Source organism: Prionailurus bengalensis, chromosome A1 (genome assembly GCF_016509475.1).
Source record: "Prionailurus bengalensis isolate Pbe53 chromosome A1, Fcat_Pben_1.1_paternal_pri, whole genome shotgun sequence".
In the NCBI taxonomy this organism is placed as follows: domain Eukaryota; kingdom Metazoa; phylum Chordata; class Mammalia; order Carnivora; family Felidae; genus Prionailurus; species Prionailurus bengalensis.
Window position 1 is genome coordinate 207,437,528 of NC_057343.1, and position 26,068 is coordinate 207,463,595.

General features: G+C 38.5%; 1 protein-coding gene across 2 annotated transcripts in view; it reads left to right on the top strand.

Annotated features, from left to right (window-relative positions):
- The window catches only part of MROH2B (maestro heat like repeat family member 2B), a 72,668-nt gene that overhangs the window by 20,812 nt on the left and 25,788 nt on the right, over positions 1-26,068 (top strand). For both annotated transcript variants that reach the window (XM_043599278.1, XM_043599288.1), the window contains exons 14-24: positions 176-332; positions 479-519; positions 1,402-1,543; positions 2,101-2,144; positions 4,402-4,509; positions 8,065-8,181; positions 20,085-20,192; positions 20,721-20,873; positions 23,610-23,636; positions 24,412-24,531; positions 24,748-24,827. In XM_043599278.1, the coding sequence (XP_043455213.1) occupies positions 176-332; positions 479-519; positions 1,402-1,543; positions 2,101-2,144; positions 4,402-4,509; positions 8,065-8,181; positions 20,085-20,192; positions 20,721-20,873; positions 23,610-23,636; positions 24,412-24,531; positions 24,748-24,827 (1,097 nt within the window). The remainder of the gene's footprint in view (positions 1-175; positions 333-478; positions 520-1,401; positions 1,544-2,100; positions 2,145-4,401; positions 4,510-8,064; positions 8,182-20,084; positions 20,193-20,720; positions 20,874-23,609; positions 23,637-24,411; positions 24,532-24,747; positions 24,828-26,068) is intronic.

The window sequence follows — 26,068 nt, forward strand, 5'->3', positions numbered from 1 at the left end:
TTTTATATAATGACTTCATTTTGATTTGGCCTGAAGAGCAAAAAAAAAAAAAAAAAAAAAAAAAAATAGCAAGTGAGAGAACCTACTCTAAATCAGGGGGCAACACAAGAGTGAGGACCAATTAGAAATCATGGAAAAGAACAGGCAATCCTTGTCTTGTGCCTTGTTTCCACAGGTGCTATGGCCAAGAATCCTGACTTTTGTAGTACCTGCAGAATACACAGGAACTTTGGACTACCTGTTTAATATCATCAGAAGCTTGATTATGGCAGAGGAAAGGAAGAAGAATAATGCACAGGAGTCAACAGCACTTGTCATCTCTACAGGAGCTGGTGTGTACATTCAAAAACAAAGCAAAACACTTCTCTTATGAGATGTTCATTTCCAGAAAGGCTGCAGTACCTTGACCATACACCCAATTCCAATCTGAATTTTTCTAGTTGCCACAGCAATAATGAAAATCGCTTTCTCTTTCTAGTGAAACTTCCTTCACCACAACAGCTACTGGCCAGGCTTCTGGTGAGTGAGTTACAAATAACTAATGCTGGTTAAATTTAAGCCAATATAGATCATTGAGTTCTTTTTATTTTAACGTTTATTTATTTTTAAGAGACAGAGAGAGACAGAGTGTGGGGGTGGGGAGGGCAGAGAGAGAGGGAGACACAGAATCCAAAGCAGGCTCCAGGCTCTGAGCTGTCAGCACAGAGCCCGATGTGGGGCTTGAACCCACAAACCGTGAGATCATGACCTGAGCTGAAGTCAGACACTTAATGGACTGAGTCACCCATAGATCATTCAGTTCTAAATAAATGTTAATAAAAATTACGCAGCAACTCCAAACCAAAAGAAACACTAGAAAGGCATAATAAATGTTAGGCTATTGACACTCATTAAGATTGCTGGCAAGATTATCTTCTCACTCTGAAATGCTTGTTAAACTTAATTTATTATTTTAAAATAAGCATAGACTAAATTTGATCCCTAAGTACCATTCAAACAAATTCCACATCTATTATTTAGATTTCCTTCTTTCCCCCATAGATTGGGGAACTTGAGTCTAAATCTATTATTTAGATTTCCTTTTTTTCCCCATATGTATCATTTGCTCAAATACCATTTCTACAGGCCCTTAATTAATAAATATATCTAAGTGTTGGTACCCTCCATTTATTTTTGGTTGATGGTTTCTATATATTTTTTCACCTTTATCCTCAGATAAAAATTGCAGAGTATTGTCTAAGTATTAGCTTTGCTCTAAAATAAGTAAGAACGGACTGATGATTTGTTAAGATTGTCTACCGTAGGAATCAAGGGAATCCAGGATAGTGATAAATAGAAAAGGCAAGTAGGACTTTTAAATATACCTCAATTTGATTTGCCTTTTATCTTCCATTTTTTCAGGTAATATCTATGCTTGCCAGTTTAGGGAAATTATGTGGCGCTGGTGCAATAGGACTTCTGAAGATATTGCCTGAGATAATTCACCCAAAATTGGTAGACCTATGGAAAACACGCTTACCTGAGCTCCTGCAGCCTCTGGAAGGTACAAGCATTGGGATCAGGTCTTTATCCAACGAGGCAAGAACGCAAAGAAAAAGGCACCACTTCTCTGTCTAAAACCATTATTGCTCATTCTAGGGAGTTAAAACAATGAACTTGATATGAAAGGTAGACAGCTACATTTTTTCCTTGACTCCTTATGTTCTATTTCTGTACCAAATACTTGTACTACAGGAGGATCTGGGGGTAACATTCTTAACAGGAACTCTTACTTTCGCTCTGGTCTTTTCCTTATATTTAGAGAAACTCCTTTTTGGTATTGTTCTAAAAAGTTATTACTATTTATGTTAGAATATTAAAATATGGTCACTTCAGTAGTGACTGTTGAAAGTAGCAAAAAGCCTAAATTCTTATCATGGATTGAAGACTTTCTGCCCACCTGACTAGCACTTAAAGTTGGCAACATAGTAAATTACATCTGAAATAACCATCCTGTGTAAAGCTTGAAATGGGGCTCCAGCATCCACTGGGGACCTGGCAAGGGAGAAACAGAGTCCTGACCTTTGTTTTGCAGTTTATTGCATCAATTTCTATTTCTAGGAAAGAACACTAGCATCGTGCTATGGGAAACCATGCTGCTTCAGGTAAGGGTAGCTTCTAGACTAATAGTTCACGATGGGGTGATGACATCCTCTAGAGTTACCCATCTTCACTACAAAGATCTGGATACCAAAGGACAGCAAACAACATTTCCTTTCCTTAACAAGAGGACTAGAATGTTAGAAGTGATCACTTCAGAAGTACAGTCTTTGTATCACCATAATTTGAACAATAATCTTAAATCTTTGATTTAAGAGTTTCAGATAGTTTTTGAAGATATCACTTACAAATATTTGTGTCTTTCTTAAGTCTACTCTAATTTTCAGTTTTTCCTCTCCTTATAATTGCATTCTTTTACTGTTTATATAAAGAAACACAAATCGACATAATTTCCACTTCTATGCTTCTAAATGTAACTGTTTCTTCCTCTTTCTGTTTCTCACCATATTTTTCCTGATTTCTAAAAATCAGAGGGCCACATTACACCATTTTTCCAGAAAAAATCTCTTAGCTATAAATTTGTTGGAACTTTGGAACTGAACAGTGCCACAGACAGTGCCAAATCCCCCAAATGGTAAATTGGAGGTAGGAGTTGGATATTGGCTCTACAGAGGATTCTGATTTCAAGAGCCTACAGGAGGTCAAGGGGTTTGTGGGTAGGAAGCTTTTAATCAAGCAGGGTCTCCGTTCATAACCCGCCTACATAGAAATTAACTATGGCTTCTTAAAAATGTCAAGTTTTAGTGACCTTTCCACATCACCTCCATGTGCCATCACTGCCCCTTCCAGAATCAGAATCTCTAAGACTGGTTCTTGAGAACTCCATGTTTTAAAGACTCCCACAAGGGATTCTTATCCGGTATGAGATTTGAAAACAACTACTCTATTCTCCTGGTCCTTAATTCTAGGATCTACCTCTCCTAAATTCATGCTTCTTTTATCTTCCCCCTTCTCTCTCTCAAAATTCCTGCCTTATTCCCCACCCCCCCCCCACTACCATTTTAAAGTAACTTTTCTTACTAGGAGAGAAGGTTCTTTTTCCAGAGGGAAGCCTCGAGAACATTCTTTTCCCTCTTCCAGTCTTGGGTGTGCTTCCATTTAGTCTTCTTCTTCCCAAACTGCTTGCCTGTGCCTTCTTCTCTTAGACTTCCAAGGCTGTTTAATTTCTTCTCATCAAAGGACCCACTCACTGAATGAGTTCTTATTAAGAAAATACATAGAAATCTTCATTGGTTTTGAAATTAAATGTTCTTTTCTAAGCTTAAAGTAGGGAAAACACAGGAGAAATAATTGACTTTAGAAATTTCAATGGACTTTGTTCTCCAAAAAGACAAAAACACAATTTTATGTATTGTTCAATGAAGAAGGGCATGGGTTCAGATGACTGATTGAGGCCCTGGCTCAGAACAATTGGTGAAACCAGGAATATTTAGTTATTAGAGTTGAAGTTAGCAAAATGTACTTGTACATTGAATTGGTCCTTCAAGACATTTTAATTCTTTATTCAAAAAAATGTCCCTTTCTCTTAGTATATAATAAAACAAACTAACATTGACAAATGGAGTTTTCCAAATCTGATTAAAACTTTAAAATGTTAACTTTAAGTTTCAGAATGGATTAGTTTCTATTTTAATCCTTTCAGCAATTTTTATTAAGAGGAAAAAGGATGGCATTTACATGGAGTTGCTTCCACATTCTGTATAACTTGTTCTTAAAGGGAATTCAGAACATAACAGAATATGGCTATTAAAATAAACTAAGAGGGGTACCTGGGTGGCGCAGTCGGTTAAGCGTCTGACTTCAGCTCAGGTCATGATCTCCCGATCTGTGAGTTAGAGCCCGGCGTCAGGCTCTGTGCTGACAACTCAAAGCCTGGAGCCTGCTTCAGATTCTGTGTCTCCCTCTCTCTCTGCCCCTCCCCCGCTTGTGCTCCGTCTCTCTCTGTCTCTCAGAATTAAATAAATGTAAAAAAAAAAAATTTTTAATAAATAAATAAATAAGATAAAATAAGAGGGGGGACCTGGCTGGCTCAGTCTGAGGAATGTGCAACTCTTGATCGTGGGGTTCTGAGTTTGAGCCCCACATTGGGTGCAGACATTCCAAAAAAATAATAATAATAAATAAATAAATAATCTTTAATAAAATAAGAGGAAAACTTCCAAAATGACCAACTTTTTGAATGGGAAAATGAATAATCTCATTCAATATGTATCTATTCTTTGAAAAACTAAGGTAACAAAAAGTACCGAGAAAGTACATTAACCAGTTGTGTTCATATCTGACTTCCACTTCCTGCAACAGTTGCTCAAAGAATCTTTATGGAAGATCAGTGACATAGCCTGGACCATTCAATTGAGTCGAGATTTCAACCAGCAAATGAACAGTTACAGCAACACCTCCCTTGAGAAGGTTGGTTTTTCAACTAAGGGACTTTACTTCCTACTTTATAACCTAAAATGGCTGTTTAACTTCCAATTTGTCTGTACTACCACCAAAAAGAGGGATAAATTACTGGAAAAATGCTATCTTCTCTTCACCACGAATTGGACCAAAAATTATTCATAGGACTGCACCTACTGCAAGGAAAACTGAGTAGTACAATGCCTTTGAGATAAATATGTACCTAGCTGAAATTCAGGTGTTCTGTTTTAAAGAAGGAAGAAAAATAGGTAATGAAGGAAAATAGTAGTCCCTGTCCCAGTACTGATTTGATGTCAGCTTATGTATTGGTGTCCTTTGGGCCAGTTTTGTGAGGCAGGCCACAAGAAACCATCTACTACAATTTAACAAAAACTTAGAACTAAAAGAATGCTCAAAGACTAGATCTTTCCTTCCTCTATTCCCAGATGGCTTCTACCTAACCCTTTGAGTTGTAGTCATCCATTTCAAAAGGGATTCATTCTAGCTTCTGCTACTTACTACTGGTGTAACTTTAGGTAAATTACTTAACCTCTCTGGAGCCTCAGGATATTCATCTAAAATGAAAGTTATAGTATACTCTGGTTTCCCTTCAAATCGTATAAAATGAAAGTTATACTCTGTTCTGAGGGTTGTAGTGTTATAAGGGTTCAGTGAGATAAAGTATATAAAGTCCCTAGTGAAGTGCCAGGCCCAAGACTTGTGCTCCATAAAAAAGTAGATCAAGGTTATCATTATGGTTATATCATTTCTAATGATATTCCTAAGTCATCAGTTCTAGTATTAAGTATCTATTCCAACAAATTATTTATTATCAACTTCCAACTCTCCTATGCAATATTCAAAGTTCCTCTGATTGATTCTCTAATTTGGGAGAGTACTGATTCTCCAAATTGGTCTATCAAGCCTGCAGACAAACTCATCAGGAATATTTGGTGAGCAATGCCTCATCTTCTCATATACGAACTACACTTGTGCATCTCATGTAATGCCATTCGTCCGATAGCTTCCAGACTTACAAGATGAGTCCAAGGTAGTGGTGGTATGGGTAGACAGAGCAATTCAAGCAATGCGCTGCTTAAATGGCTCTCAGCCATTATACTTAACAACAAGAAAGTAAGAGTATACCAACTAGCTTTAGCTGCATAGCAAACTACCCCTAGTGGCTTAAAATAATAGGTTCCTACTTAGCTTACAATTTTGCAGATTGACAGCTTGGGCTGAGCTCACGGGAGGGGGCAGGGGGCAATCATCTGATATCAACTAGTCTCACTGGCATATACTGGGCATTGGCTGGTCTGTCATGATCTCAACTAGGACAAGTTTCTGATCCTTGTGGTCTCCCATCCTCCAGCAGGCCAGCCCAGGCTTGCTCTCATCATTGTGGTAATGAAGTATACAAAGTCTCTTGGACAGGCACAGTATTACTTCTACCACATTCTATTGGTCAAAGCAAGTCACAAGATAGAGGTGGGACGGAAAGGTTCTGGCTGTTTTTGCAATTGAACACATTTTTCCCCAGTTCTGAGATCCTGATTTCTGGGGTTCTTTGCCAAGTCTCAGAGGAAGAATGGACAATACACTGAATCTGACCAACATCAGCAGAGAAGCAATAAGTCAATATTATTGGGAGGCACCAAGGCCAACCCTTTACACAAAAGTCCCCTTCATGATATCATTTTTTTTCTGCAGCATAGGACTTTTGCAGACTCCTTCCTGTCCTTCCTCCAAGGTAGAGTTAAATGCACTCTAGCAGCTTTGGCTCTAATTAATATTTGTTCCCCTGTGGTATACAGTTTTTCTCATTATAGTTCTATTATCATGGGGGACTTTTGCCTGGAAATCCAAGAGTGCAAGGGGTGCTGCATCATTGGATTCTTACTCAGGCAGTTGTTCCACCAGTTCTATCACCTCATGTAGCCCTCTCATCCTTAGTTGGACTGATCTGTACAATTTCTCTTGAATGTCCTAATTTAACTCTATTGGTTACTACCAGTTTTTCCTTCCCTCTAGTGCCATAAGTTCCTTTTGATCCATAATGACGCCTCAATCACTACAATCCTTCAAACCCTACAGAGTCCTTAGAATGAACCTGCAACTCACCAGTCTTCTGTACTGTATGTGACAAGATGGAAATTTTAAATAAGGAGATGGCAATCTGATATTATTGTTTATTTTTTTGAAAGACAGAGACAGAGACAGAGAGAGAGAGCGCGCGTTAGCGGGGAAGGGGCAGAGAGAGAGGGAAACACAGAATCCGAAGCAGGCTCCAGGCTGTCAGCACAGAGCCCGACGCGAGGCTCCAACTCACGGACCATGAGATCATGACCTCAGTCAATGTTGGAACCTTAACCAACTGAGCCACCCAGGCAATCCTATGATATTATATAGCTGTAGATAATTTTAGTCTTAGAAAACAAATTAAGACTTCATGACTTCATTTTTCTAGCCATATAGTTGACCCGCCCAACTGGGTCAACTTCGCTCTTCAAGAACACAAGTATCTCCTCTTGTGAATTTTTTCCTTGTATCTTACCTCCACAATAATATAGATCTATCAATATGTGTACACACACACACACACACACACACGTATACATACATACACATACACATATTTACATTCAGGCATGTGTTGTGGTGTTCAAACAGAAGGCATTCTTGGGCTACCCTCTTCCCTCTGCCATAGTTCTAAATCTTGTATGGCTAAATGAACGAGAACAGAAAGTCATGTCTGTCTTGTCTTTTCTACATCTAGACATTACAGAAGTATCCATGTTAGGGCTAGCATAATGAATCCAACATTCTCATCAACTAAAGGGACGTGGAAGCCACAGAATTATGTCCCACATGCTCTCTTGCTCTCCCAAACTTGCACTGGGAGTTTTCCCTCTCTAATTCACTCAGAATCCCTTACCAAAAGATATACCATGTACGTAAAAGTTCTGTATGTATTTTCTCCTTCACCCTGGACACGTTCTACGGCACCTCTAGACAACTCACCCTACTCCTAAGAGAGATCATAGTAGAGCTTACAAAGTATTATTTTCAAAACTATATAGATTAAATCTCCTAAACTATAAAGTAAGTTAATATACTTTGAAAGTTGAGAATATCTGATGACATCATCTTTAAATAACTCACTTTTCACTGAACATGTGTATTTTAAAAGCATTTATTGAGCATTTATTAGCTACCAGGGACTGCACTGAAAGCAATCAGTAAAGCCCTCTGTTACCAAGAACTGAAATTCTGAGCACAAAGACAATCAAGAAAATTGAACATTACAGTAGGGAGTAAAAAGGTATTATAATGGCACATCACAAGGCATAGAGGAGTACAGAAGAGCACAGGTAAGGACAGAGCCTGGTGGGGAAGAAAACACTTTCAGGAAGAAATAATACTTGAAGTGCATGTTTAGTAAGTAGTCATTAAGTAACCCAAATTTCTGTCCTTTGGATAACTGTGTAAACTCTTTCCACTTTTCACTGGAGTTTTGCTTTCCGACCGTTAACATTCTGTTCCTTTTTGTCTTTTGTTTTCCAGAAATTTCTTTGGAAAGCTTTGGGAACCACCTTAGCATCCTGCCAAGATATAGATTTTGTAAGCTCACAGATTAAGGAATTTCTCATTGCTCCCAACCAACTAGGAGATCAGCGGCAGGTAGGACTCCTTTCTCTCAATTTGCTCGTATAATGACGAAAACTAATTCCATTCAGACAACCACTGACAGGTCTTATGACAATGTCTTACTTGCCCAGAATCCATGGACACATTCAAAATAATCCAACAGAATTTTTTCAGAAAATTCTGCTTTTCTGTTTAAATATCAATGTTCCATTATTTTTTAAATTTTAATTCCAGTATACTTAATATACAATGGTATATTAGTTTCAAGTGTACAGTGTAGTGCTCATCATAAGTGTATTCCTAAACCCCTTCGCTTATGGAACTAAAAAGACCCCAAATAGCCGAAGCAATGTTGAAAAAGGAAAACAAAATTGGAAGCATCAAAATTCTAGACTTCAAGTTATATTACACATCTGTAGTGATCAAGACAGTATGGTAACTGGCACAAAAAAGACACCTAGAGCAACAGAACAGACTAGAAAACCCAGAAATGAACCAATAATTATATGATCAATTAATCTTCCACAAAGCAGGAAATAATATCCAATAGGAAAAAAAAAAGATACTTTTTCAACAAATGGTTTTGGGAAAACTGGACAGCAACACGCAAAAGAATGAAACTGGACCACTTTCTTATACCATACACAAAAATAAATTCAAAATGGATTAAAGGGGGAGGAGCCATGATGGCGGAACAGCATGGAAGTTTTTTGTGGGTCTTGTGTCTAGAGAAGCCTCAGAGGGCAAGAAGCTGCTTTTATGTGTGGAGGGAGGACAGAGACCGGGGGGGGGGGGGGGGGTTGTGGGGGGGGGGTGCGGTGGAGAATACTGGAAAAGCATCCCTCCCCAAAAGCAGCTGGAGAGAAAGTGGAAAATTCGAAACAGCGCAGGGACTCAACTAAAAAGGGAGAAAGGAGAAAGGAGAAAGGAGAGGGTTTAAATTCCATTAAGACTATAAACAGGGAAAGCGCAGAGTCTGAAACTCCACAGCTCCATACCTGGTGGTGCTCTGGTGGGAAAGGTGAATCCCCAGGAGCAGAGTGGGGTCCAGGAGGTTCTCAGGCCACACAGGGAGAAGAGGTTACACTGCTGGAAACACATTTGGTAGAGGCTGAGAGGCCACCTGGTCCCAGCAGACCCCGGAAGGCAGCCACATTCACTGGTGCTGAGGCAAGGTTGTTGAGGGTAAAGCCTGGTGCCAGATGTGTGTTGCAATTTTCCATGATCCCTGAAATGCTGAGGCTACACTGCCTCGCGATTTTTTGGGGGGGGCAGGCTGGCACCTGGCCACAGTCTTGGGGCACCGGCAACAGCAGCATCCAGCAGGCATTCCTGGGTGCAGCCGACATTTGGCCACTGCTCATTCGGCCATTGCTCAGTGAGACCCTCCCGCAGAGGGGCGGAGCAGGTCAAAATCGCAGTCCTTTGGAAGTAAGGGGCTGGGGAAAACAGCCGCATCTGAGACAAAGCTCGGGAGAGAGGTACTTCCTGGGGCCCGGTCACGGAGAGTGGAAAAGCAGAGAGTGGAAGAGAGCTGAAGACGGAGGACCAGTGCGCGATTACTGATCCAGGAGAACAGACTGGGTGGCGGGATGGCGCCATTTTTCACCGCTCCCGTACATGCGCATGCGCACTGACGAGCACCGCAACAATCCACCCCAGTAGGCTAGCAGCGCCATCTAGAGGAGAGCAGAGCTGTTACACCGAGCCCCGCCCAACTGGGTCAACTTCGCTCTTCAAGAACACAAACCTCACCGCAGGCTTAATCTATGGACTATAAACAGCTACATGGACTGACCTCTAGGGGAAAACGAAGCAATTTCAGTCTGACTTCAATCTGTTAGCAGGTTCATCTATTCCATTTTTTTCTCTCTCTTTTTCCTTTTTCTCTTTTACAGTTCTTTTTTTTTCTTGAATACAGAAAGAGAAAAAACTCATTTTTATTTTCAGTTTTTGTTAAAAATATCTGTCTTTAATTTTTATTACCATATTTTTTACTTCTGTGTAAATTTTTTCAAATTCTACTTTACTTCCATCATTTTATTCTAGTCTACTTCAATGTACTCACATTTTCAAATTTTCAAACAATTTCCTTTTTTCTTTCTTGTTCTTTTTTTCTCTTTTTCATTTCTTTTCTTTTTCTTGAATGCAAAAAGAGAAAAACTTCATTTTTACTTTCAATTTCTTTTAAAAATATTTTTATTTAATTTTTATTACTATATTTTTTGCTTTTATGTAAATTTTTTCAAATTCTATCTTACTCCCATCATTTTATTTCAGTCTACTACAGTGTATTCACTTTTTCAAATTTTCAAATGATTTCTTTGTCTTTTCTTTTTTCTTTTTTTATTTTTTCTCTTTTTTGTTTCTTCTCTTTTTTCTTAGATACAGAAAATGAAAAAATTCATATTTCTTTTTAATTTTTATTAAAAATATTTTTCTATAATTTTTTTCTACCATATTCTCTACTTTTGTGTATTTTAGTCTACTTTAGTGTATTCATTTTTTCAAATTCTCAAACGATTTCCTTATTTTTTTCTCTCCTCCCCTTTTTTTTTTGTTTCTTTCTCTTGTCTGTCAAACCACTTTCTACACCCAGACCAAAACACACCTAGGATCTAGCATCATCTATTCGGTTTTTGTGTGGGTGTGTTTTTAATTTTTAATTTTAATATTTTTTTAATTTTAATTTTTTAATTTCAATTTTCTACTTCATTAATTCATTTTCTCCCTTCAAAATGACAAAACGAAAGAATTCACCCCAAAAGACAGAGCAGGAAGTAACGACAGCCAGGGATTTAACCAACACACAGACACAAGCAAGATGTCTGAACCAGAATTTAGAATCACGATAATAAGAATACTAGCTAGAGTCGAAAAAAGATTAGAATCCCTTTCTGCAGAGATAAAAGAAGTAAAAAATAGCGAGAATGAAATTAAAAATGCCACAACTGAGCTGCAATCACAGATGGATGCAGTGGTGGCAAGGATGGAAGAGGCGGAACAGAGAATCAGCAATATAGAGGACAAACTTATAGAGAATAATAAAGCAGAAAAAAAGAGGGAGATTAAGGCAAAAGAGCACGATTTAAGAATTAGAGAAATCAGTGACTCATTAAAAAGAAACAACATCAGAATCATAGGGGTCCCAGAGGAGGAAGAGAAAGAAATAGGGCTAGAAGGGTTATGTGAGCAAATCACAGGGGAAATCTTTCCTAACCTGGGGAAAGAGACAGACAGCAAAATCCAGGAAGCACAGAGGACTCCCATTAGATTCAACAAAAAACAACCATCAACAAGGCATATCATAGTCAAATTCACAAAATACTCAGACAAGCAGAGAAACATGAAAGCAGCAAGGGAAAAAAAGTCCCTAACCTACAAGGGAAGACAGATCAGGTTTGCAGCAGACCTATCCACAGAAACTTGGCAGGCCAGAAAGGAGTGGCAGGATATATTCAGTGTGCTGAATCAGAAAAATATTCAGCCAAGAATTCTTTATCCAGCAAGGCTGCCATTCAAAATAGAAGGAGAGATAAAAAGTTTCCCAGACAAACAAAAATTAAAGGAGTTTGTGACCACTAAACCAGCCCTGCAAGAAATGTTAAGGGGGACTCTCTGAGGGGAGAAAAGAGGAAAAAACACAATATTAGAAAGGACCAGAGAACACCAACAGAAACTCCACCTCTACAAGCATCATAATGGTAATAAATTCATATCTTTCGGTACTCACACTAAACGTCAATGGACTCAATGCTCCAATCAAAAGACATAGGGTAACAGAATAGATAAGAAAACAAGACCCATCTATATGCTGTTTACAAGAGACCCACTTTAGACCTAAAGACACCTACAAATTGAAAATAAGGGGATGGAGAACCATCTATCATACAAATGGTCAACAAGAGAAAGCCAGAGTAGCCATACTTATATCAGACAATCTAGACTTTAAAATGAAGAATATATCAAGAGATGCAGAAGGGTATTATATCATAATCAAGGGGTCTATAGACCTAACAATTGTAAACATTTATGCACCAAATGTGGGAAAACCCAAATATAAAAATCAATTAATCACAAACATACAGAAACTCATCGATAGTAATACGATAATAGTAGGAGACTTCAACACCCTACTCACAACAGACTGTCTAATCAAAAAATCAACAAGGAAACAATGGCTTTGAATGACACATTGGACCAGATGGCCTTAACAGATATATTCAGAAGATTTCATCCTAAGCAATGGAATATGTATTCTTCTCCAGTGCACATGGAATGTTCTCCAGAATCGATCACATACTGGGACACAAATCAGCCCTCAACAAGTACAAAAAGATAGAGATCATACCGTGCATATTTTCAGACCACAGCACTATGAAACTCGAAATCAACCACAAGAAAAAATTTGGAAAGATAACAAATACTTGCAGGCTAAAGAACATCCTACTAAAGAAAGAATGGGCTAACCAAGCAGTTAAAGAAGAAATTAAAAGTATATGGAAGTCAATGAAAATGATAGCACCACAACCCAAAACCTCTGAGATGCAGCAAAGGCAGTCATAAGAGGAAAGTATATAGCAATCCAGGCCTTCCTGAAGAAGGAAGAAAGATCTCAGATACACAACCTAAACTTACGCCTTAAGGAGCTGGAAAAAGAATAGCAAATAAAACCCCAAACCAGCAGAAGATAGGAAATAATAAAGATTAGAGCAGAAATTAATGCTATTGAAACCAAAAAAAACCAGTAGAACAGATCAATGAAACCAGAAGCTGGTTCTTTGAAAGAATTAACAAAATTGATAAACCACTAGCCAGTTTGATCAAAAAGAAAGAGGAAAGGACCCAAAGTAAAACCAAGAATGAAAGAGGAGAAATCACAACCAACACAACAGAAATAAGAACAATAACAAGAGAATATTATGAGCAATTATATGCCAATAAAATGGGCAATCTGGAAGAAATGGACAAATTCCTAGATACGTATACACTACCAAAACTGAAACAGGAAGAAATAGAAAATTTGAACAGACCCATAACCAGTAAGGAAATCAAATTAGTAATCAAAAATCTGCCAAAAAATTAGTCCAGGGCTAAATGGCTTACCAGGGAAATTCTACCAAACATTTAAAGAAGAATTAACATCTATTCTCTTGAACCTGGCCCAAAAAATAGAAATGGAAGGAAAACTTCCAAACTCTTTCCATGAGGCCATCATTACCTTGATTCCAAAACCAGACAGAGACTCCACTAAAAAGGAGAAATATAAACCAATTTCCCTGATGAATATGGATGCAAAAATCCTCAACAAGATATTAGCCAAATGGATCCATCCATACATTAAAAAAATTATTCACCACGACCAAGTGGGATTTATACCTGGGATGCAGGGCTGGTTCAATATCTGCAAAACAATTAACGTGATTCATCACATCAATAAAAGAAAGGACAAGAACCATATGATCCTCTCAATAGATGCAGAGAAAGCATTTGACAAAATACAGCATCCTTTCTTGATAAAAACCCTCAAGAAAGTAGGGATAGAAGGATCATACCTCAAGATCATAAAATCCATATATGAACGACCCAACACTAATATCATCCTCAATGGGGAAAAACTGAGAGCTTTCCCCCTAAGGTCAGGAAAAAGACAGGGATGTCCACTCTCACCACTGTTATTCAACTTAGTATTGGAAGTCTTAGCCTCTGCAATCAGACAACACAAAGAAATAAAAGGCAACCGAATCAGCCAGGAGGAGGTCAAACTTTCACTCTTTGCAGGTGACATGATACACTATATGGAAAACCCAAAAGATTCCACCAAAAAACTGCTAGAATTGATTCATGAATTCAGCAAAGTTTCAGGATATAAAATCAATGCACAGAAATCGGCTGTATTCCTATTCACCAACAATGAAGCAACAGAAAGAGAAATCAAGGAATCAATCCCATTTACAATTGCATCAAAAATCATAAAATACCTAGGAATAAATCTAACCAAAGAGGTGAAAAATTTATACACTGAAAACTATAGAAAACTTATGAAAGAAATGGAAGAAGACACAAAAAAATTGAAAAACATTCCATGCTCCTGGATAGGAAGAACAAATATTGTTAAAATGTCAGTACTACCCAAAGCAATCTGCATGTTCAATGTAATCCCTATCAAAATAACACCAGCATTCTTCACAGAGCTAGAACAAATAATCCTAAAATTTGTATGGAACTAGAAAAGACCCTGAATAGCCAAAGCGATCTTGAAAAAGAAAACCAAAGCAGGAGGCATCACAATCCCAGACTTCAAGCTATACTACAAAGCTGTAATCATCAAGACAGCATGATACTGACACAAGAACAGACACTCAGATCAGTGGAACAGAATAGAGAACCCAGAAATGGACCCACAAACATATGGCCAACTCATCTTTGACAAAGCAGGAATGCATATCCAGTGGAATAAAGATAGTCTCTTCAACAAGTGGTGCTGGAAAAACTGGACAGCGACATGCAGAATTAACCTGGACCACTTTCTTAAACCATACACAAAAATAAACTCAAAATGGATGAAAGACCTCAATGTTAGACAGGAAGCCATCAAAATCCTCAAGGATAATGAAGGCAAAAGCCTCTTTGATCTTGGCTGCAGCAACTTCTTACTCAACACGTCTCCAGAGGCAAGGGAAACAAAAGCAAAAATGAACTACTGGGACCTCATCAAAATAAAAAGCTTCTGCACAACAAAGGAAACCATCAGCAAAACTAAAAGGCAACTGACAGAATGGGAGAAGATATTTGCAAATGATGTATCAGATAAAGGGTTAGTATCCAAAATCTATAAAGAACTTATCAAACTCAACACCAAAAAACATATAATCCAGTGAAGAAATGGGCAAAAGACATGAATAAACACTTCTCCAAGGAAGATATCCAGATGGCCAACAGACACATGAAAAGATGCTCAACATCATTCATCATCAGGGAAATACAAATCAAAACCACAATGAGATACCACCTTATACCAGTCAGAATGGCTAACATTAACAACTCAGGCAACAACAGATGTTGGTGAGGATGCGGAGAAAGAAGATCTTTTGCTTTATTGGTGGGAAGGCAAGCTGGTACAGCCACTCTGGAAAACAGTCTGAAGGTTCCTCAAAAAATTAAAAATAGAACTACCCTACAACCCAGCAATTGCACTACTAGGTATTTATCCAAGAGATACAGGTGTACTGTTTAGAAGGGACATATGCACCCCTATGTTTATAGCAGCACTGTCAACAATAGCCAAAGTATGGAAAGAGCCCAAATGTCCATTGATGGATGAATGGATAAAGAAGATGTGGTATATATCTAGAATGGAGTATTACTCAGCAATCAAAAAGAATGAAATCTTGCCATTTGCAAGGAAAATGGAAATGGAAATGGAGGATGGAAATGGAGGGTATTATGCTAAGTGAAATTGGTCAATCAGAGAAAGACAAAAATCATATGACTTCACTCATCTGAGGACTTTAAGAGACAAAACAGATGAACATAAGGGAAGGGAAACAAAAATAATATAAAAACAGGACAAAACATAAGAGACTCTTAAATATGGAGAACAAACTGAGGGTTACTGGAGGGGTTGTGGGAGGGGGGATAGGCTAAATGGGTAAGGGGCATTAAGGAATCTACTCCTGAAGTCATTGTTGTGCTATATGCTAATCTGGATATAAATTTAAAAAAATAAAATTAAAAAAATGGATTAAAGACCTAAATATGAGACAGGAAACCATTAAAATCCTAGAAGAGAACACAGGCAGTAACCTCTTTGACATCAGCTGTAACAACTTCTTACTACATGGGTCTCCTGAGGCAAGGGAAATAAAAGCAAAAATGAAACTATTGGGACTACATCAAAATAAAAAGCTTCTGCTTAGCAAAGGAAACAATCAACAAAAGTAAAATACAACCCACAGAATGGGAGAAGATATTCACTAATGACATATCTGATAAAGGGTTCGTATCCAAAATACATAAAGAACTTATAAACTTATAAAACTCAATACCCCCAAAAAACAATTCAGTTCAAAAATGGGCAGAAGACATGAAAAGACATTTCTCCAAAGGAGACATCCAGATGGCCAACAAACACATGAAAAGATGCTCAACATCACTCAGCAATCATCAAGGAAATGCAAATCAAAACTACAATGAGATATCACCTCATGCCTGTAAGAAAGTCTAAAATTAACAATACAGGAAACCACAGGTGTTGGTGAGGATGTGGAGAAAGGAGAACCCTTCTGCACTATTGGTGGGAATGCAAACTGGTGCAGCCACTGTGGAAAACAGTGTGGAGCTTCCTCAAAACGTTAAAAACAGAACTACTCTATGATCCAGTAATTGCATTGGGTGTTTACCCAAAAAATACAAAAATAATAATTAGAAGTGATCCATGCACCCTGATGCTTATAGCAGCATTATTAACAATAAGCCAAATTATGGAAATAACCCAAATGTCTATCTGATGAATGGATAAAGAAGATTTGGTATATATACATAATGGAACACTACTCAGTCTTAAAAAAAAAAGTGAAATCTTGCCATTTGCAGGAAGGTGGATGGAGCTAGAGAGTATAATCTTAAGCAAAATAAGTCAGAGAAGACAAATACTATTGGGTTTCACTCATGTGGAATTTAAGAAACAACAACAACAACAACAAAACATGGGGGGTGGGGGGAAGAGAAGCAAACCAAGAAATAGACTTAACTATAAAGAACAAACTGATGGTTACCAGAGAGGAGGTGGGGGGTGGGGATGGGTTAAATAGGTGATGGGGATTAAGAGGGCACTTATAGTAGTGAGCACCAGGTGTTGTATGTAAGTGTTGAAGCACCAAATTATACACCTGAAACTAATATTACACTGTATGTTAACCAACTGGAATTTAAATAAAAACTTGGGGGGAAAAGCCATATATATATATATATATATATATATATATGCCCAATATATATATAAAATTATTTTGATGTAGTCCTAATAGCTTATTTGTGCTTTTGTTTCCCTTGCCTCAGGAAATAAACCAAGAAAAATGTTGCTATGACCAAAATCAGAGAAGTTACTGTCTATGCTCTACTCTGAGATTTTTATGGTTCCAGGTCTCACATTTAAGTCCTTAATCCATTTTGACTTATTTTTGTATATGGTGTAAGAAGGTGGTCCAGTTTCATTCTTTTGTAGGTAGCTGTCCAGTTTTCACAGCATCATTCTTGCCTCCTTTATCAAAGATTAATTGACCATATAATCATGGGTTCATTTCTGGGCTCTCTGTTCTGTTGATCTATGTGTCTATATTTTGATACTATAGCTTTGTAGTATATCTTGAAATTGTGATACCTCCAGTATTATAACTTTTTTATTTTTTTTTTAATGTTGTGTATTCATCTGACAGAGAGCATGAGCAAGTGAGGGGAGGGGCAGAGAGAGAAGAGAGAGAATCCCAAGCAGTCCCAACGTGGGGCTCAATCCCACAAACCATGAGATCATGACCTAAACTGAAACCAAGAGTCAGATGCTCAACTGACTGAGCCACCCAAGGGCCCTAGTTTTATACTTCTTTTTCAGAATTGCTTTCGCTATTCAGGGTCTTTTGTAGCTCCATTCCATTTTTTTTTTAAGTTTAGTATCTTTTATAGACACGGGACAACTGTGAATGAAGCATAGGTTCTTTTAATTTGTTAATGTTTATTTATTTATTTTGACAGAGAAGCAGAGAACATGATGAGTGTGGGTGGGGGGGGGTCAGAGAGAGAGAATCCCAAACAGGCTCTGTGCTGTCAGCACAGAGCCTGATGTGGGGCTTGATCTCACAAACCATGAGATCAAGACCAGAGTTGAAATCAAGAGTTGCAGGCTTAACTGACTGAGCCACCCAGGCACTCCTGTAGTTCCAATACAAATGTTAAGGTTATTTGTTCTAGTTCTGTGAAACATGCTGTTGGTATTTTGATAGGGATTTCATTAAGTCTGTAGATTACTTTGGGTAATGTGGACATTTTAACAATATTTGTTCTTCCAATCTATGAGGATGGAATAGCTTCCCATTTGTGCTGTCTTCAATTTCTTTCATCAGTGTTATAGTTTTCAGAGTGCATGTCTTACATGTCCTTAGTTAAGTTTATTCCTAGGTGTTTTATTATTTTTGGTGCAATTGTAAATGAAATTGTTTTCTTAATTTCTCTTTCTGCTACTTCATTATTAGTGTGTAGAAATGCAACAGATTTCTCTATACTGTTTTTGTGTCCTGTGACCTTACTGAATGCATTTACCATTTCTAGTAGTTTTTTTGTAGTCTTTAGGATTTTCTATGCATACCATCATGTTGTCTGCAAATAGTGAAAATTTTATTTCTTCCTTATCAATTTGGATGCCTTTTATTTCTTTCACTTGCCTGATTGCTGTGGCTAGGACTCTCAGTACTATGTTGAATAAAAGTGGTGAGGGTAGACATCCTTGTCTTGTTCCTGGTCTTAAGGGAAAAGCTCTTAAGTTTTTTACCATTGAGTATGATGTTAGCTCTGGGTTTTTCATGTTTAGGTATGTTTAGGTATGTTCCCTCTAAACCTACTTTATTGAGGGTTTTTATCATGAATGGGTGTACTTTGTCAAACGCTTTTTCTGCATCTATTGAAAAGGTTTTCACCCTTTCATTGATGTGGTATATCACATTCACTGATTTGTGAATATTGAACCACACTTGCATCCCAGGATCAATGCTTCATTATTTAACCAGGTTTGTGAAAGTATTGAAAAATGAATTTCAATTATTCTTAATAAAAAGTATTTTTAGTATATTTTGGCCTTGATTTTTTAACTTAAATCATAAATATCAAAATCATTGAATTTACAAGCTGAAAATAACCTTAGATGCTATTGATTTTCAACCTAGAGAAAACATAAGCATAACCTAGAGAGCTTTTTCTTTTTTTTTTTTTCAACATTTATTTATTTTTGGGACAGAGAGAGACAGAGCATGAACGGGAGAGGGGCAGAGAGAGAGGGAGACACAGAATCGGAAATAGGCTCCAGGCTCTGAGCCATCAGCCCAGAGCCTGACGCGGGGCTCGAACTCCTGGACTGCGAGATCGTGACCTGGCTGAAGTTGGACGCTCAACCGACTGCGCCACCCAGGCGCCCCTAGAGAGCTTTTTCAAAGCACTTTTACCTATTCCCTACCCTGGCCTAAGCTGCAGAGTATATGTGAATGTGGAGGAAGGAGAGTGTGTTAAAAAAAATTAAAAATAAATTTTAAAAATTCCCAGGCTAATAAAGACCACCTAGTATAAAAAAAATTTTGTAGTGTATTTTGTTATACATTGTCCTCAGAAATTTTAAGATGTTTAGGATTCTATCTTCCATATTAAATGGTCAGAAACCACTAGACTTACTGAACTTTTGAGACTGCTTTTTTATTATTTATCTTCTCCTTGTCAGATGTGATCATTTATTGCTCTTGGAATTATTTCTAACACCATTTCCCCCATCCTGTTTGGAACTCTCCTTCCCACCCAGTCCAATGGCTTGTTCCCTCATTCATTTTAGAACACTACTCAATGTTACCCTGTTAATGAAGACTTCCACCTATTTAAATTGAAAATGCCCCAACCTACAGTGCTATTCTCTTTTCTTGTTTTCCTTCTGTCCATAGCACTTCTCACCATTGAAATACTATATATTTACATATTTAGCAAATTTATGTGCTTATTTAAAGTTATTCCCCTGTCATTTCCCCCTGGTTGTGTGCACTACAAGGAAAGGGAGTTCAGTGTGTTCTGTTCACTGTTGTCTCCCCAGCACCTAGAAGAGTGCCTGCCACATAATAGGCGTTCCATAAATATTTGTTGAATAAGTGAATGGTTAAACTCAAAACTCCTATCTTTTCTGACTTTAGGGAATAACATCTATTTTAGGATACTGCGCTGAGAATCACTTGGATACTGTTTTAAAAGTTCTTAAGACATTCCAAGATCGGGAAAAGTTTTTCATGAATCGATGTAAGGTAAAAAGAACAACTTTCCGTCCCAAAGCTTTTGGTCACTGCAAGGGCAAACGACACTGATCCCATCAGTGAACAGCCTCTTCCTGTCCCCAGGTCTGTAGTCCAGGTGAGAATTGCCTGAGCCCAGGCCCTGTAGCATGACCAGCTATCTGACAGACCTACTCCATTTTCTATCACTATTGCTGACTCGAAAGGTCCTAAGGAATTCTGTGTGTGCCTAGGTTTGTCCCTCTACCAACTGTTCAGGCCTCCTGGTCAGTTTCCATTGTGTACACTGCTTCCCCTGAAGGAAAGAGATGTAATAAGTAAAAATTAATACACGCTTTCCCATGGGGACCTCTTTTAAAGCCTGATAGATCCACAACATAGTTTTGGGTGTTTAAATTTGACCAAGCAAGCATATCAGTTTTAGACTAATTTTCATCATCGCAGTCTCATTTCTTAATCCCTGTAGTGGTCCATAGAATTAGGAAACAACATGGAAGGAAGGCGACACCTTCAATCATAGTTTTTATGTCTCTCTTTCAGGGTATTTTTTCTGGGAAAAAGAGCCTCACCAAGACTGATGTCATGGTAATCTACGGAGCTGTGGCCCTCCATGCTCCTAAGGGTCAACTCCTCACCAGGCTTGATCAAGACATCGTATCCCAAGTCCTATTTCTTTATGGCCAGTGCTCTCAGGTAATGGCTAGCACAGGGCTGCCTGGATTTCTAGGCTGGGGTTCCCAAACCTTGGAGGGGCTCACCTCTTGGGAATATTCATGCTCAAAAGATACAGGCCAAAGGCAAGACAAGACCTGGTATATTTGGAAGATGAGAATGTAAGACCAAAAAAAATTTTTTTTCATAACAAAACAGGGTCAGGTAATTTGTTTCTTTCCAAAACCTTGGGCAGTTCATGTCCCATGATACCTTCCTAGGTAAGTACCCATAGCAGTCTCCCTCGAATCAAACTTAAAATTACTCCAGTACCTCATTAGGGCATTACAGATTCATTACTTCCCTGCAATAGTCTCTGAAGTGTTACTAATGGTAGTTGTTCAACCTTTTACGTGGTATAGATAAACCACATAAAACAGTGCCTCACAAATAGTAAGCGAAATACGTGTATCTTTTTAAATTTTTTTAATGTTTATTTATTCTTGAGAGAGAGGGGGACAGAACATGAGCAGGGAAGAGGCAGAGAGAGAGGGAGACAGAGGACCTGAGGCAGGCTCTGTGCTGTCAGTGCAGAGCCCGATGTGGGGCTCAAACTCACAGAACTGAACCGTGAGATCATGACCTGAGCCAAAGTCAGACACTCAACCGACTCTTTACCCAGGTGCCCCACAATACCTGTATCTTTAAGCGAATAAAAATACATCATTAACCAATCTACGCAGTCTACATCATTAGGTACTATTTCACACGCACCCCAACACACACATTCATACCAATCCCCCTGGCTGTCGCTGATGCTCTTCAAACGTGCCAGGAATATTCCTGCCTCAGAGCCACACATCTGAGTTGGAATTCATCTGATCACTTCTGTCCCCCATAGTACTTTTTATATCTTTAATAAAGTACTTTATATATATTGTCAATTTAGCCATTTTGCTAACTAGTACCAGGTCAGCCACCTAAAAATCACCTTGGGATCAAGTTTGAAATACGGCTTCCCAGAACCATTTTTCAGGGAGATTGATTCCGTAGATCTGGGGTGGAGTCTGACAGCTCTAATTTTAAAAGGTTTATAAATGATTCTTATCCATAGCCAAGTTTCAGAAGCTTCTGCTGATTACGTGCACATCTGCTCCCACATCAGACTGTCAGCACCTTGATGTTAGGGATGGTACCTTATGCTGTCTTACCTCCTCTTCTGTGCCCTCCACACACCACCTGCTTGATAAATCTGTACTCTTGATATTTATTCATGTGTGTATGTGATAAAAATGGAAACACAGGGAACTCATGATATCACAGATATAAGTATACGCCAGTGAAAGGGATTAGGGCAGTGATCCTCACCCTTCAGTTGCATGACAATTACCTGGATAGCTTGTTAAAAATAGAGATCTCTAATGAATCACAGCCTTTAGGGATGGATCTATGAATCTGTATTTTTGCCGTGCTCCTGAAAAGGTGATTCTGATGCACTCAAAATTTGAGAAGCAATGATGAAGACCAAAAATACGATTTAAAAAAAGATGTTTTCTGGGGCACCTGGGTGGCTCAGTTGGTTGGGCATCCGACTTCGGCTCAGGTCATGATCTCACAGTTCATGAGTTCAAGCCCCGCATAGGCTTCTGTGCTGACAGCTCAGAGCCTGGAGCCTGCTTCAGGTTCTGGTCTCTCTCTCTTCTCTCTCCCCACTCATACTCTGTCTCTCTCTCAAAAATAAATAAACATTAAACATTAAGATGTTTTCTGTTACATTAATTTTTAGTCGGTCATTGAGGAAAATTAGGATAAAAATAAAAGAGGAAAAGAGATAAAGATGTTTTAGATAAGATGACTGTACATTTTCAAGGTACAGCCAGTTCTGCTGTAACACAGCATATGCACAACATAGTACAAAAAAACCACAGGATTGTGGGGGAAATGGGGTAAGAGGCACAACATTCAAAAACCCCATCAATGACACAGAAAAAAATAGGAACCTAATTTTTAAAACCATTTAAGAAAAAAAAAACATTTAAGAAATATCTAAGTACTATAAAAAATTATGTCACTTTTCCTTGAAAAACACATGAATTCAATTGTGAAAGTTGTGAGTTATTATGAAATGGTGGTATAAAGAAGGGTCGTTTGAAATCAGACAGACAGCTAGAATGCCAGATTTGTATGGGAAGCAGCTCTTACCATGGTAAACTGAGGCAGCTGGCGTGTTTGAGGTGTTGTGTGAGTATTCCTATGCAGTTCAATTCAGCTTGTTCACCTTTTGCTGTCATGGACCAAACTGTGCATAAGCAAACACAAAATTCAGAATACATCAGAAGTATTTACTCACATATCAATTTCACTGGAACAAAATTGCATTTTCAATGCAAGCATCATAGCAGAACTGACTATATCTCCTTCCAAAGTCAGCTCCCTTATTACTTTCATTCTATAGCTTTTCTCTGGTCTTTCTGCCAACAGCCTCTATCCTTTTTCTTACCAAAATCTGGTAGAGTCTCTTTTAATTGTGAGGCTTGAAACCCAAACGCCTGATATCTTTATGCTGCGTTCTGTAGATCAGACTCACCTGGGGAAAATGTCTGCCAATGTACAGGACCTCACTTTGGAAATAGGGGAGGGAGTGAACAGCACCCACTCCTTGGCAAGACTCCGTGTCCTGCTTCACTCTTGTTTTCAGGTTGGTGGGTGGGTCTTTTTGCTGGTGTAAGGGAACTCTCTAACTGCGGCTCTATATCTGCTTTTGCCTTTGGTTTTCAGGTTCTGGGCATGTCTGTGATGAATAAGGTATGCAATATATTTGATATATGTATTTGATATATGTATATGATGTATTTGATACAAATACATTTGAATACCAAGTATGTTCCCTGGAAATGCAGGAAGCATATAAGTCCTCTTGGTTTGATTCCAGAGGAAAGGATCCCAATATATAACTAATTAATCCAATTCTGAAGCCAGGATCCCTGAGCTTAATCTAGGACAGAACATGGAGCTATATTTGGTTGCAGGTAGTTTGAAAGTTAGACTGCAAACTAGAACAGTATTTTTAGAACTATGGGCTGTGACCCACCAGTAGACTATGATTTCAATGTAATAGATTTAATAGACCGCACCAGCAAATTTTTTAATGAAATAAAATAGAAGAGAACATTGTACATAGCAATAAGTGTCATAAAACTTTTGTTTCAGTTATTATATATATTATATTTAGATAGATAGATGATAGATAGATAGATAGATAGATAGAATGTAAGTACAGAATGGAATTGTAAACTGTTTCCTACTGTGTGGTTTATGGTCCAAAAAGTTTAAAAGCCACTGCCTTATAGAACCTCAATCTATGGGGGGGTGGGGGGTAGGGGGTGGAAGGAGTAGAAATTGACCTTTGTTTTTTTAATTTCCCTGCAACTTTGATCCTAAACTGAGGTAGAGAAGGAAAAAGAAACAGATTCTCAGTTCTGTCTGGGCACATAGTTCAACCCTAGGTCAAGAACTGGGTTTATAGAACCAGGTGTGGTACCCAAGACTTTGGCTGGCACTGTGAATCCTTTCATTTTAGGACATGGATCTGCAAATGAGTTTCACAAGAAGTATCACTGAGATTGGCATTGCTGTCCAAGATGCTGAGGATCAAGGGTTCAAGTTCTCCTACAAGGAGGTGCTACTGGGTTACATGCTGGTGAGTGGGCAGAGAGGACATGGGCAAGGCCATGAAAAGTCTGTTACCAAGAGCACAGAGCTGTCTTTTTTTAAGTGGGTAAAACTTGCCAGTCCCAGGGAACAAACAGATCTCTGCCATATTTTGGACCAAGGGCACCCAGTGGTCCAATGGGATTGCAGCTGCATGTGGAAACTCCCCTTTCTAAAATATTTCACCTCCTTGTTTGTGTTACAGGACTTCATCAGGGATGAGCCCCTGGATTCCTTAGCTAGCCCTGTTCGGTGGAAAGCTTTAATCGCCATTAGATACCTCAGGTAGAGAATTTTAGAGAATTTTTCTTGCTCTCATTGAGAAAAATATTTCCTTCCCAATATCCTCCTTCAGATCAACTGACTTCTCAGTCAGTGGATACACCAGTGCACCCTTCCCAAAGTGAACACAGCTCATGGATGGGCTATTTCAAATTGGGGCTTCTCCCTCTTTTCAGACTTACAGAACTGACTAAGAGCCCGACCATTTGATAACCAAGAGGGAGAAAGAGCAACTTAGAGGAGTGAGACTTACTGATACATCAGGATTGAAGTTTTGGTGCAAAAGGAAATTTCTTTTCCTAGACTTTGGTCTGTAGGCAAATTTTAATATTCCAATTAAAAATTTATGAAGCCCTGGGGCACCTGGGTGTCTCAGTCGGTTAAGTGTCTGACTTCAGCTCAGGTCATGATCTCAAGGTTCATGAGTTTGAGTCCCACGTGGGGCTCAATGCTGACAGCTCAGAGCCTGGAGCCTGCTATGGATTCTGTGTCTCCCTCTCTCTCTGCCCCTCCCCTACTCATGCTCTGTCTCTCTCTTACACAAAAATAAACATTAAAAAAAAACTTACGAAAGCCCTAATCATATTTTAGTTGGTTAGTAGAAATAAACCTAAAGAAGAAAATAATTTTAATCAAAATTTTGTTTTATTTTATTTTTAAATTCTTTTTTTAACATTTATTTATTTTTGAGACAGGGAGAGACAGAGCATGAACAGGGGAGGGTCAGAGAGAGGGAGACACAGAATCTGAAACAGGCTCCAGGCTCTGAGCTGTCAGCACAGAGTCCAACGCGGGGCTCAAACTCATGGACCGCGAGATCATGACCTGAGCCGAAGTCGGCCGCTTAGCCGACTGAGACACCCAGGCGCCCCTTAATCAAAATTTTAAAATAATATTTTCCCCCTGCAGTAAAGAAATACAAATTCATTGTTAAAACTTAGAAACTGTAGAAAGTTTTTAAAAATAATAAAAACTTTGGGCTCCCAGGTGGTTCAGTCAGTTGAGCAGCCGACTTCAGCTCAGGTCATGATCTCACAAAGTTTGTGAGTTTGAGCCCCGCATCGAGCTCTCTGCTGTCAGCACAGGGCCCACTTCAGATCCTGGATCCTCTGTCCCCCTCTCTCTCTGCCCCTCCTCAGCTTGTGCTCTCTCTCTCTCTAAAATAAATAATCCTTTAAAAAAATAATAATAATAATTTCCCCCTATTTTCAACATTTTGGTATGTGTCCTTCAATTCATACCCT